Source organism: Convolutriloba macropyga, chromosome 8, assembly GCF_964194025.1.
Source record: "Convolutriloba macropyga chromosome 8, txConMacr16.3, whole genome shotgun sequence".
Taxonomy (NCBI): Eukaryota; Metazoa; Xenacoelomorpha; order Acoela; family Convolutidae; genus Convolutriloba; species Convolutriloba macropyga.
The window spans coordinates 3969876-3984608 of NC_134475.1; the positions used below are offsets into that span (position 1 = coordinate 3969876).

At 37.0% G+C, this 14733-nt stretch overlaps 2 protein-coding genes across 3 annotated transcripts in view; both read left to right on the plus strand.

The window, feature by feature from the left end:
- Nucleotides 1–14733, plus strand: part of LOC142344396 (small ribosomal subunit protein eS19S-like) — a 416658-nt gene that overhangs the window by 390259 nt on the left and 11666 nt on the right. The window lies entirely within an intron of this gene.
- Nucleotides 485–11130, plus strand: LOC142344393 (liprin-alpha-1-like). The gene is made up of 3 exons (XM_075396000.1): nt 485–743; nt 6612–9178; nt 9775–11130. Exons 1-3 carry the CDS (start codon nt 557–559, stop codon nt 10621–10623), a joined length of 3603 nt encoding a protein of 1200 aa, XP_075252115.1. The 5' UTR covers nt 485–556; the 3' UTR covers nt 10624–11130.

The following is a 14733-nucleotide window of genomic DNA, read 5'->3' on the forward strand; positions in this document are numbered from 1 at the left end:
TAACTGAAACTGCGTGTTGAAGCTATGGAAGAAGCAAAACTCCATGTTCACTACTGACATTCTATCGGAAAAAGATTTGGCTCCGGGTAGTGACGAAATATTGATGTCGCTGAAATCCCGAAATTTTGCTTGTGAGGCGGCTATTTCTAGAGCTTTGTTTGGAGATTCACGGAAAAGATGGTGTCTCATTGCGTTGAAAATGTCCTTTCTAAAATTCCCCACTGAGGGCCCTCCACACGAGGGTCTCCTTTCCACATAACATAATTTAATGAGTATTTAAATCTATAAATATTTTGAGTAATCTGGGGTCTTTTCCATTATAGCACCATTTTTGGCGTAATAGCAGTAATTGGGGAGGGTATACAAAATATGACCAATAAGCAAGGGTACTGAGGATGGAAACTTTTGGAGCTTAATGGTTGGGAACCAAGCTCCAGGTGAATTGATGTTCTAGAAAATCTTTTGAGGCTATGTATTGCTTTCAATGGAGCTTGTAGAAATTGCTGATTTCAGATTTGGAGCATAACAATGTAACCTGTACGTATCAATTAACACCATGGCAGCTGTTAGTGGACTAACGGCACCTCCTCCGCCTCCTGCGCAACCGACGAATGGGTTAACTGTTGTATCTGACGGGGATGAGATAGAAGAAGCACCAGATGAGTGCTGTGGAGTATCGCCATCTGAGACAATGACATGTGATATCATGCCTACGATTTGCGAAGATCCAATGGCTATAGCTGGTGAGAGCATATTTCAAGTGTTTATTGTTCCAACCCCCACTTTAGTGGGGAGGGAGGAACTATATACTCAACTGGGTTTTTTACAATTCAAAGAATTTGAATTGCATTGAGGCGCTGTCTTTTTTACGACTCGAAGAGGAGTTTTGGAGAAGTCCCTTTTTTTAATCAATTTTATTGGAGTGACTTTTGAAGCCGGAAATGAAACGCGTGAACAAATTTGGAGTGATTTTGGCGCTGAACAAAAGTGAAGAGCGGAGCGAAAAGAGAGTAGTTTTTGTTGATACCGCTGTTTTTGAGAGAGCCAGAAATTGATGTGTAAAAAAATTTTCTCTAAGCGAGCGAAATTTTTTTGTTCACGTGCGGCATTTTAATGCAGTTTTTTTCATTTATTTTGGTTAAGAGGTTTGGTTATGATTTTGTTTTAATTTTAGGCTGGTTTCGGTAGTGGTTTGAAGGTTTCTGGAAATTCATAATTCGGAGGTTTTTAATGTATTTTGTTGATTTTCGGGCTAATTTTTGCGTTTTTTGACGATTATTTTGTTTTACTGGCTCAAATGGGTACTGAAGAAACCGCTTCTACTTAAGCAATTTTATGATAACAATTGGTTACAGTTTTGTGGGTAAGAATCATTTTTTGTTGAGAAATATGACAAAAAAATGGCGAAAATTGGAACTATTTTTTTTGCTGTTTTTCGTTTTTTTCTGTTTTAAGCTAAATTTCTTTGCCTATTATGACTTGCCTACTGTTTTGCGAGCATCTGGATACTATTGGCTGAAGGAAATTTTTCTTTGGATTTATATGTTTTTGAAATATAAAAAAATTAAGTAACTTTTTCCAGTTTTTCAGTGAAAGTTGTTTTTAAGAGCTATTTTTTTCATAATTTTAGCCTAAAGTACTTTTTTCAAAGTGGTTTTTCTAAGTACTAGTTGTTTTGATGAAGTTATTTTGGCAGAGATATTTTTTTCGGGATCTCAATTTATAACAAAATTTGATCAGATTTTTTATCATATTTTAACAGATTTGATTTTATTGTTTTTTCTTTTTTGTCTCATGACTTTGTTTCAAGATAATCATAAATTAGTGAAGGCACGTTTTGTTTGACGAGTAGTTGGATGGCGTATAAAGGGATTTTCACTTCGAGTCGTTTCCGGAATTCTTCCGGCTATGTTTTTTTTTAAGATCTGTTCACACATTGAATTAAATTTTCATTTCTCGCTAGTGGTTTTTTTGTTCACATGCGGCATTTTGACATTGTTTTTTTTCTCATTTTTTGATCTGATTTTTTTAAAATGATTTTCTCAATTCACTCATAGTCCATTCTAGGTCTAGTTTTTCTGTTTAGTCAATTCTTTGAATTGTACGTCAGGACTTGTCCTGCTATGTTTTTTTTGTTCAGTCAGTTTTGGGCGATCGATATATTCATCGTAGAGAATTGTGAGTGGTATCATTGAAAAGCCCGTCCAACGTACAATACGAAAATAAAGAGATTTTTTCGATTTTCGTTTTTTACGGAGTTATCGAGGTTTAAAGTTTTGTGAACATTCGACTGTTTTTGTTCACAATTTCACTAATTTTTGCTAAAATTTGGCTCAATTTCGCTAATATAATTCAAAATAAGTTAAAATTTTTAACGGCAGAGTGTTGTTGTTACCGTTAGAAATAGAAGAGCGTTGCTGAATTGTTTGATTGAAGTTTTTTTTTGGCTAAAATTTTGATAAAATTTTCAAAATTCAAACTTTTTTCATCAAAAATGGCACAATATGATTTTTTGGTCCACTTTGTTAAAGTTTGCCAGACTCAGTGACCTAGAAACATTAAAACAGACTCTCTAGTCTCAAAAGAGTTCTAGTTTTACTTAGGGGCCGTATGAAAGTCTTCTGGGATTAAAACTTTACGTTTTTTGCAGAATTAACTCGATAATTATACAAAATGTAGTTCTTTTTTTTAATATTTGAAGAATTCCACGCAACAATTGGTCTAATTCGCAAACACTTGGAACACTGGTCGGTTTGCTGGGCGCGCGACAAAATCAGGGAGAGCTTCGACAATATCATGGACTCTTAGAATCAGAGACTTCTTGGTTTTTATTATGATGCTGCCTTTTTTCAATATATTTTGCTTTTGTTTTTTTAATGTTAATTACTGACAATATTTTTTATTCCCGGCTCCGTTAATGACAGCTCCTATTTACGTAAATTTGAAGCCAAATGTAGATACAATTTGTTTTCATCGAACCAAAGGGTTTTTATGGCTTTGAGGAAGATTTTTAGTAAAATTTAACTGAATTCTTGTCTTTTGCCTTCAATTGTTATTATTTTGGCAATCTGATTTTTAATTTGAACCACTCAAAGATCTAAATTTCTTCCTCAAGTGGTTTAGGTGAACCTTTTCTGTTCATTCGGTTGTTACCTATTGTCTCTTATGTTATTGAATGTATTTGTTTTAAGGAAATTTTTGTGAATTTGTGAACTTTTCAATTTTTTATATTCTGTTAGTCAACATTTTGCTTATTCTCAGTAAGTACAGGCCAACTTTTTCTCCATATAGAATACAAACTAATTATGTGGCTTTAATAGAAGGTTTTCTTGCTTTTGGTACTACGAGTTTTCAAACAAACTTTTCTGATTCTTTTGAATAATTTCCCATTTTTGCTGTTGTCTTTGTTTCTTTTGTAAATTGTAACATTATTTAACAATCTAACTGAAAAAAGCTTTACAACATTTGAAATCGAATATATCTTTTGTTTTCATAGCATATGGTTTGAAAGGCTGCGACACCGTTCCCGAGTTTATTATTTTTGCCCTTTATTTGTTGTTAATTTTTGTTGTCATATGCCAAATATTGTGTAATTAAAGGTCTCAATGGGACACTATAGATAAACAAATGAACTTAATAACTGATAACGGTAAATAGCTAATGGTTGTTTTGACTTTCGAATTAAATTTCTAAAAAAAGAGTAATAGTATTCTTCAACTTATCCCTTTTTGTTCTGGTTTGCGTTTTTTTTCGTATTTTACAATGTTGTGTCATAATCGTAAACTAGCCTCATTATTAAGAGCTCCTTTTAATGTTTCGTTGAATCAAACAATAATTTTTCTGTTGCTTAAACGTTTTAAAGGATGTCTTCAGGGCTTAGACAATTTGTTTCAGAAGAGTTTCGTGAAGTTTAGATACTTTTCAGTTTTTGTGGTTCTCTTTGTTGTCATTTTGTGATAGTCGCTTTACAAAAAGACGTTATGATGATCAAAGGGGACGCAAACTAAGATGTTATGTTCTCGCGGTTAATATCTTTTAAACTTAATGGCTTCAAAACTGTGGTTTCATAAAGTTGTTTGTAGGTTTCATAGTTCAGCTTGTATTTAATGTTATTTTATAGGCTTATGATTTAGTCTTGTAATAACAGTCGCGATTAGTTTTTTGAGTAGTTGCAAGACAAACAGTCTACTCACTTAGTCGAAAGCTTTGGTTGGCTATGAGTTTTGAAAATATTTGTTTTTAATAAAAAAAGAAGATAGATTTTTATCTGCCAATTTTATTTCTGTTAAATTGTAGCTAAGCATCTCTATATACAATTCACATCATTTATCTATTGAAATACAATTTGCTCTTCATAACGGTTTTATTTTCCTCAAATGATCTTCCTTCTTGGGACAACCAGTTTTCATAAAACCAATATTCGTGATTTCTTTTCACAGTATCACAATAATGGGCGTCATTTGATTTACGAATGTTGTAACCTTCAAAAAATGCAAACGAAGATTTTGTTTGTTTTTAGTGATCAGTTTAATATTTAATTGATTGGGGGACATCGTTTTCGTGCATAATTTTTCGCGAAAATTTTCAGTTTTTGCCTGTATTTGTCGCTCTTTTTGTAGTCGTGTGACATATCCTGGATCACGAAAGGCCTCAGTCGCTCTCTATTGAGGTATAAAAGACTCTCTCAATAATTTCATTTGATGCGTAATGTTTCTAATCAGTTCGAATTTTATTTTTAAAAAAAATGTTTTTATAAACTTTGCGCCTTTTGCTCATTTCTAGTCGACTTGTTGCCAAGTAGCATTGAGGAAAAGTCCCATATTTTGTTCCAAAAATGTGCCGGTTAATCTTCTGAGTATGCCTTTTATCTGATGCTATTTTGATTTGGTTATTAGTGGATTTCAAAAAATGGACAAGGAGTTTTGGTCGTAATTAATATTTGTAACTATTTGATTTTTTTGCCGTCTTTTCTGGTAGTCATATTATGGTAGCCACAGGTCTCATAGGCCCTCTAGAGCAGATTGTTTTATTCTATTAGTAGTTTGTTGGACGATATGTTGATATATTTTTTTATTCCTTCCTCATTTGGTAGACAATTAGGTGAAAAATGTAAATGAGCGGGGTCGGAACTTGATGTGCGAACGCACATTACCGAGCCTCCTTGTTCAGTTAAAAGTTAAAAGGCACCCACGATGGTTTGACAATTTTTTCAAACCCTTTGAATTTATTTGGGAGTTGGGAACTTTATGCTACTAGCCTGCCTTTTTCATTTCTCGGGGAAAAGTTTAATTGTTCCATTTTTTTACATTTGAAAATATACGCTTTTCACGCTAAAATACTCACAAGACATTTTGAAATTGAATCTTATGAAATTGTCGAAACGTACAGTTTTTATTTCAGAATAAAGCAGTTTAGAATGAAAAATCTAACTGGAAGACTAATGCAATGCAAACTTTCGAGTTAAAAAGATGCAGACAAAAATTAAGTAAAACTTGTTCAAATACCATTTTCAAGAATCCAATGAGAGAGTTTGTGGGCACACATTCTTTAGAGTATGCAATTGAGTATCGTTCCGATATACCTGAAACAGTTTTGGGGACTTTTTCAATGAATTGTGTGCCTGAGCAACTAAATTATTTGAATTTCGTTATGAATTAGTGATTAGAAAAAAAATGGTCTTTACCGTCAACTGTTGCTTGATATTTGAGGGGTTAAGGTATCCACAATGGCCTGCGATAGGAGTAATGAATAATCGGTTGCACGTTTTATCTTTTTTTTGGAGTGAAATGGAGCCTAGTTTTTTTTCAGAAGAGTTAGAGTGCATAGTTTGATACTAATCCATGCTCTTTTAGTCTAATAAATAGTGAAATGAAGTAGAGTGATTGAATTGGAAAATAGCACATTCAGCCCGCTAGTGTTTGTCTGCACTGGCACTGCGGGACCTATAGCTACTAAAGCGCAAAGAACCGTGCGTTGACGTCATTCGGATAAAGATCAGTTTCACTCTTCGTAGAAGCTGCTTCCTCTGTCTCAGAGGGTTATCGGTTGTTATAAAAAGGAAGAAATCGAAAATGTATCCTCTATCGTTGTTCATGAGAGACAGGTGAACTATCTTCGATGTTTATTTTCAGCTTATGCTCAATTTTTGAATGAGAGCCTAACCAGTTTTTCTTCTATGTATTTCACCACAGACTCTGAACGTAATCATAGCACCAGCCCATTCTTTGTCACGTTTACCCTCATACCCACATGGAAAAGTGGTTATTTCTTGGGTTGGAAAACTTCCTATGCGAAGAACAGCCGATGTCAACCACCTTGATTTAAGCAATTTCTAAAGACCAGTTTTCAAAGACTAATTCTGTCAATAAGTTTTTGTACATTTGCATGTGGATCGGCGCACTGTCGGAACTTCGCTTTCTGTAAGAGTCAGAAAAGAAAAAACTATACGTACTGTGAAATATAATTCCTACCATTCGAGCGTGTAGTTTTTTTAAAAAAATATATCAAGTAGGCCATGTTTTACCTATGTGCAACTGACATTGATTAGTTTCTGCAATAAATAAAAACCGAAAAATAAGCAAACTATTTTTAAAGCTTTATGTTTTATTTAGGAGACAAGGCGAGCCTTGAAGACATGATGATGACAATGTTGGATGAAAGAGACAAACTAGTTGAGCATCTAAAAGCGACCCAAGACCAATGTGAAATGTACAAAATACACTGGGAAGAAGCAATGAAAGACAATGAAAATCTCAAAAATCAAATGGAGCTCACGCAAACGCCAGACGTCTCTATTTTGTCCAAGAATTTAAACGACATGCAAAAGAAAGTCATAGAACAGGAGGAGGAAATTGGAGAGTTGAAGGCGGAGAGAAATAACACCCGGTTACTTCTGGAACATTTAGAATGTTTGGTATCGAGGCACGAGAGGTCACTGCGAATGACTGTTGTAAAACGGCAAACGATGAACTCTGGTGGCGTGTCGAGCGAAGTTGAAGTTTTGAAAGCTCTAAAAAGCTTATTTGAACATCACAAAGCATTAGACGAAAAGATGCGCGAGAAATTGAAAACATCTTTTGAAAAATGCCAGCAGCTTGATGATGATTGCTCCAAATTGCGTCGAGAAAAAGAGGAATTACGAATTGCCCTCGAGCAGACCAAAATAACCCCAATAATCAACGGGCCCGTTGATCCCAAAGACCAAGATATGGTCAAGAAGCTGCAAAGCGCGCTTGAAAGTCAAGATAATGAGCTAGTTGAGACGAAAGAGAAATTAGCCGAGTCATCAGCAATGCTGTCTCAAGTCACCGAACAGCTAAATAACAGCCAGCGTGAACAAAAACAGGCCACTGAGGAGAAAAATAAGTACCATCGTGACTATCATGAGTCAATCGCGCAAAAAGAAGACATGGAAAAACGTATTGACACACTGGAAAAGCGGTATCTAAACGCTCAGAGGGAAAATACCCAAATTCACGACCAAGTTGACAAGCTTACGGAGGAGTTACAAAATAGAAACAACACTATAAGCTTGCTGGAAGAGAAAGTGGAAAAGTTGCAAGAGGATTTGAAACAGAGCGAAGCTAGTATGTCTCAGATGTACGAACGGGTTGAAACTTTGCCCGAAGTGCAGGCCGAGCTGGTGCAGAAAACTCAAGCCTTGAATCAAATTCAGCTCAAAAAAGGAACAATCGAAGAGCAACTTCAGCAGATGACAGATCAACTTGAGGAAAGCAAACGTGAACTGGATAGAGCTAGGCAACGGGAGAAAATGAACGAAGAACACAATCAAAGATTAACTGCAACAGTTGACAAGTTGTTAGCAGAGTCAAACGAGAGGCTGCAATTGCACTTGAAAGAACGCATGGTCGTCTTGCACGAGCGCAATGTTTTGCAAAGTGAATTGGAGAGTATGAAGAAAGTTTTGGATGAGCAATATGATGAAAAATCAAAACAAATGGAAACGATACGAATTTTGAGACAGGAATTAGAAAGTTCCAAAATTGAAAGCAAAAGTCTAGAGAACAAACTAAGATACAGTTTAGATGTGAGTGGATTACAGCAGAATATTAAAGAGGAAGAAAACGAGCATAATGTTGAAAACACGGTCCCTGTAATGCGTGTGAACAAAGGCAGAATGACAATTAAGGAAAGTCCTGACCGTGTTTTGACTCTGAACGAGCAAGAATGGGACAAACTTCAACAAGCCCAGATCTTGGCTGATGTTAAGCAGGCTTTTACTCAAGGGCAATTCATGCCCCCAATGAGTGAATGCGATCCATCTGGGTTCCTCCCCCAAGAAGGTATCCCAACGTCGGAAGCTTTCTATTCACCTCCGGGAAGCCTACCGCCCGCCAACGCTAATGACATGATGTTCGCGACATCATCAGCAAACAATCAAGGTGTCACTGACGCTGAGACTTTGAGTTTGTGTCGAGTGTTACAGGATCAGTTGGATGCAATTGACAAAGAAATGAAATTGATAGAAGAAGAGAAACAAAATACAGAAATGCGCACAGAAGAGTTGGTCAGTAAGATGGATTGTGGAAGTTTAGATGACCTGGACAATATAAGTCCCCCAAATACATCCGATATTTCTCCCGTTTGGGGCTTCAATCATAGCAACAGCACAGGGAGGCCTAACCACATGACATTACCCTCGCGGTTCCGAAGCCATCATTACAACGAAAGACGTCCCGGAGACTGGGGGATGAAAGGAGTCGAGAAACCCCCGGAAAGTCCGCATGGAAGCCAGCATATGCTGTATAACGGTCAGAACGGCCCACTCGGGGAAGTATATCCGCAAGAATTCCAGCACCATCAACACGGAGATGGTATGTACACACTTCCGCATCGGTCAGGGAATGCAGGCGTGAATAAGTATCAAATGTCTGGAATGGGAACTCCTGGTTTGAAGAAGAAACAGGGAAGTTTTAAAGGATCTCTCGGTAAATTTTTTGGTAGAAAGGAAAAGTTTAGAGGGAAAGATGGCCTGGTAGAATACTACAATGATGGAGGTGGAAGCGAGAGTGAGATCGGATCGCAGGAATCTCTGTCTGGAACTATGCCGCCCCAATTCGGGCACAGTTTGGGCAGAAGTTCAAATGGAATGGGTCCAGAGTTTGACCGAAGCAGGCACAAGAAATTAGAATTACTTCATGGTGCAATAGATGATCAGGTAAAGCGATTACATTCGGTTTACTAATTATGTCAGGATGAGTTATACTCTAAGATAGAACACCCACGTGCACATTTTAAAATGCCGAAAGTCTGCAGTACCAGAAGTTAAAATGCCAGAAGTTCCTTCCAAGTTAGCCAGAGGTTGACTTTCGTCATTTTAAAACGTGCGCGTTTCGTGTTTTAAGCATGGTTAAGTGATTCTACGGATGGTTAAGTAATTTTTACTTAATCTATCGAACCGCTTTGCGGTTCTCGATAAACGCCAGAAGTTCTCAGTGACCTCAAACATAGTCACGTAACTATTTTATAAGATTTACCAGAATCATTGTTGAGGTGACACTGAGGTGGCTAGATAGAAATCTTCTATTTGGATTGCCGTTTCGCAATGGGAATTTCGAGCCACTGGTACTTTTTGGGTATTAAAAATTTCACGATTCAATCAAGTTTGATTCTTTGAATGAAGTTAACAAAAGTTTAATCCAGCTCTTGTGATTCATATCAGTGAATTATAAAGTTTCACGAAATTACAAATATGTTAATTTACACATGTTTAAATGGAACTCTGCGTTTTAAACGTTTGTATTGGTTGTTTAGGTACCTTTCGCCCAGTGGACGGGTCCGGTGGTTGTGGCTTGGCTGGAGCTGTGGGTTGGGATGCCTGCCTGGTATGTGGCAGCATGCAGGGCCAACGTGAAGAGTGGTGCAATCATGTCAGCTTTATCAGACACTGAGATCCAGAGAGAAATCGGAATATCCAACTACCTCCATCGCCTCAAGCTAAGACTGGCGATCCAGGAAATTGTGGAATACACCTCAAGCTCATCCAACCGAAAGGCCAGAATAGCGAATCCGCTCATTTTTGGCGAAATGAACCACGAGTGGGTTGCGAACGAGTGGCTGCCTTTGATTGGCTTGTCCCAGTACCGACAGGGCTTCATGGAGTGTCTGGTCGATGCTAGGATGCTATCTCATTTAAGCAAGAAAGATTTCCAACGCCAGCTAAAAGTAGTCGACAGTTTTCACAGAAACTCAATAACATTCGGCATTAAAGTTCTTAACAAGTTAAATTATGACAGGAAAGAGCTTGAACGATTGCAAAAAGAAGCTGTCAGTGCAAATTACGAAATCAATCTTTTAGTCTGGTCTAATCGAATGATCGCACAGTGGCTGTGTCGAGTTGGTCTGGAAGATTTTGTTCCAAATTTATCCGAGTCTGGTCTGCATGGCGGTGTGCTAATGCTAGATCCGGAATTCACCTGTCATTCCCTGGCTATATTGCTAAAAGTGCCCTCTAACCCGAACAGATTCCGAAGTGTGCTTGAGCGAGAGTTCGCCCTAGTTCAGAGAAACTCAGAACAGGCTCTGGGTATGTTCAACCACCCTGCTGATAACATGCAGCAACAGATGGCTGTGAAAACGTCAATTCACGACAACATGCAATGACGCCGGTAGAGTCAAATGCAAAACTGGAGCAGTGCTTTGTTCAGGTTGATTTTTTAACAATTTGAAGAGCGGCTGACGTCTCACAACATAAGTCAACAACCGTAAACGAAGGACCGTGGTGTCTATGTAGAATAAAATAAACAATTTGTTTTCTTGACAGGCGCTGTGAGTGTCTGGTGCAATGACTTAGGAACCGACCATGAAAGCTACTCATCCTTGCTGCTTCATTTCATTTACTTGCTATTTTTCTGCAAATGTTTTCGGACATTACCTTTGTATCATTATTTCAATATAAATCTACTTTAGCTCTATATGCTGCAGAAGCGCCAAACAGTGGTTATGTATTGTCAAATTAGATTTAGATCACTTTGACTGAATTAGTTTGTTAGATCTATCTTGTGTTGTGATTTTCAAGTCAAGGAATTTAGGTGCTTTGTATTTTTTAAGTGATTCAAACACGCATTGGTAAACTAGACTTCAAGCCTGAGAAAGTACCTTAAAGTTGAGAAAGAGTTTGCTATAAATTAAGGCATGTGGCATCGCAGAAATTTTTCCAGCGCCTGTTTGAGTTAAAATGTCAACTCGGGAACAATTGAAGCCCTTTAATTGTTTACATTCCAGAATCATCGTTTATTTGTGAATATTGAAATGAGCGGATTTTTGCAGCTAGTGATTGCACCTAGCTCTATACGGCAACAAATCATAAGTTAGAGAATTTAGTTTGAAGAAACGTTTATATTAAATGATAAAAATGTCGTATGAGAAGTTGGATCTATTCTGTTTGCCCCCCCCCCCCCCCCCCCGTGTTTTTTATGACCCCCAGTTACAAATTTTGTGTCATTATATAGCACGTTACTATGTAAGAAAATAGCGCGTGCTCCTGGGGGGCGTAAAAAATAAGCTCACTAAGGTATGGGGCCAAAACATAATAGATCAGAAAAGTTTTAGTATATTAAATAGAAGAAAAATTCGAACTGATGACAATGCAGAATTGAATTTTAATTAAGCGTGATTGTGGATCTTTTCTGTGTGTGCCCCCCCCCCCCCCCAGTACCTTATGCTCCCCCCAATTACAGAGCACGTGTCATTACATGGTAAATCATTGTAAAATTATTGCACGTGCTTCTGGGGGGTGCAAATTATATGACCCCACTAAGCGGGGGGGGGGGGGGGGGGGACAAACGGAAAAGATCCCCTGTTTTTATTAACTTCAGATGAATGCTGTTATTTGAAAATAGTTCGCTTTGGCTGATAAAAAGAAAAATAAAGGAAGCATTTTAAAGGATTTTTGTCGAAATGGGGGGGGGTCACAAAACAGAAAAAAAAGAATGATAGAAGATAGTTAGGACTAGCCTGCTGTGATTATCCAATCATTTCGGAAAACTAATTCTTCACTTTCATCTGATTAAATCTTCGTAACACAACTAAATTATGTTATTTGCCAGCCAATTTTAGATTTGTGAGATACAAGACTATGATGTTTGCATTTGAGATGCGGCAACTGTCTCTTTTTCCACCAGAAGCATATAATCATTAGAGCATAAGTCTGTTATAATTGTAATGAGTAGTCCCAACTTTTATTATTGCAAAAAGGGCAGTTATATGCTCACACATAGTTATGAAAACAAAAATTTTGTTCCTGGGGGGGGGGGAGAGATGCCAAATCACGTTTTGGGGTAACTGAGTTGCTGCTTATTTTGTGCATTTTGTAGTATTTGATCTTCTGCCTCGCCAAACTTTCATCAAAACTGTTTTCCAATTGACAATTCTGTTCCATTCATAACACTTCGAAGTATATTAGAGAAGCGGCTGAATAAATGGCGCATCATCCTTGATCATTCTGTGATTTCCGAGAAATAATTTAATAATATTAATTGATTTTGATTTGCTGTTCAATGGAATATATCGCAATTTTGTTTCCAGGTTTTTCTATCTATATCTCAATTTTAGTTAGCATAGAGTCGTCAATCAAGCTTCGGTTACTTAGAAAGATATAGGTACGATTTCGGATTTTTTTTGTCAGTAGACAAACGTTTTTCTGTCTTAGCACAGTATTGTTGAAATATAATATGTGGATAATATTTGAATTCTGTTTTTAAGAAAGGAAATGAGATCTAAGATACCGATGCTTGATCAATTTTCCCCTCTTAAGTTCTCTTGTAATGCTTAATGTAATTCTCAATTTCTACTTTCAAATTATTTTATTCGCTGTAACAGCGTTTTCAGCTCAATGTTACGTTGCAGTGTGAATAAAGCCCAATTCTATCCTTTTCAAAATTGAAAAATGATTAGAACTTTTAGAAGTTTCACATAAAGTTTATGAAATTGTCACTTGCGAAGCTAATGTGATGATGATAATAATATAGTAATAGTAATATAGAAGGATAACTGCTCTATTTTTATCTGTACTTTGTAGAAGATTTTAATATAACAAATGAATTATCTATCTATATTATGTAACCTGTAAACTGTTTTTGTACATTTAAAGTTTATAAGATGATGATGATGATAATTTAACAATCAACAACCTTCAGAAGAATGAAGTAATACAAACAGACAAAACTACGAATGATCAGATTTATTTTCACCTCAACGCTTTGTTTTTACCGGGCCTGTGAGTCATCGAGCAATTTTAGCGTTACAAAGGAAAGTGATATATTGCTCTCGAATTTTAGAGCAATTATATTAGATCTGCTAGTATTTTTAATGCGATCTTTCATAGTACTGACTTTTCATCTGATTGTTTTTTTCTGACCCTTCGTCCCCTAAAAAGAATTTTAATTTTAATCTGCGTGGTCTCCATTATCAAATAATCTTGGTTTATATTGATCTAAAATTTAAATGTTTGCTGATTTTTTCTTATTGCCAATCTTAAGGTTTTCTCCGATATCTGACATTTCTTCCTCTCTCCCTCAGCCTTTTAACTCTCGTTTTTTAATTTCCTCGCGTTAATGAACTGCGCTCAAGTACCCTCCTGTTGTATTACATTGCTTACGAAAATACTCCCCTCTCATTGGGTGAGTACAATAAGAATTCTCTGGCTTGTTTCTAATTCATCAAGAGATTGATTCAGCTCAACACAGACGTCTAGGAAAAGTTATCTTCACATTGCGTCCCACACAATTGGGTCGCTGATTATCACACAGTTCAACTAATTGCTGCGTAATAGGATTAAAAAGTAAAACCCAGAGGGCATTAAGTTCACTGAAAGCCGTACGGCGCACTAGACTCTGAGTTTGCGTTTTACCGAAACTGTTTAAGAGACTTGAACGCATGGTGTGTTCCCCCCCCCACTCCCGTCCCCCCACAAATTCACCCCCCCCCCCCCCCCCCTCCGCCGAATTCCACCCGTAGCCCCACGCGCTCACCTCCCTTCTCCACATGCTCACCTCCCATTAAGCTATAACTAGCTTCCCTGCAGCTAGCTACTGACCAAGCCACCTGCTAACGAGCCAACTGCTAACAAATAGTAAATTACCCCATTTTAAAAACGGTTACCCAATATTTTCAGAAAGATAAATATTAACTATAATTGATTACACTTGCGTAGAGGTTCAATATGGTAGGTGCGTTTTTCCGAAAGTATATCTGATAATTTTTCAAACAATTGTTTCCGAAAACTTTCAACTCTATTGATTGCGGAAATGATGGGCTCCCTTTTTTCGTAAAAAGCACGTCAGGTTTTAATGTAATTGTGCAGATTGTCATATTAAGCGTGGCTTGTTCAGGTATTTAGAAGGTTAATGATCTGAGATAAGCTAATGTGGTTTCTTTTTTTGGTTAATGGGCTCGAAATTTACTGTAATCGAGAAGTTCAGTTTGCGTTTGCAAGAACTCGATCTTTTTGCAAATTGACTGGATGTTGTTTCCATATGTCGATTTTTTTCCAAAAAGTCAAAACTTGAATAATCGATCGTAAGTTTGTCCTCTTGACAAACATACGATCGATTATGCAGGTCTAGCTATTTGGTCAAATTATTGTATCTGACGTCATCAATTTATGTTGTGAAGTTCTCTGGTGATTTTACTCAAGCGTTATCTACACTTTTTCTTGAAGTCATTTAAATTCACGTGGTAAAACTGGTTTCTTCATTTTATTTTGGTTCGGGG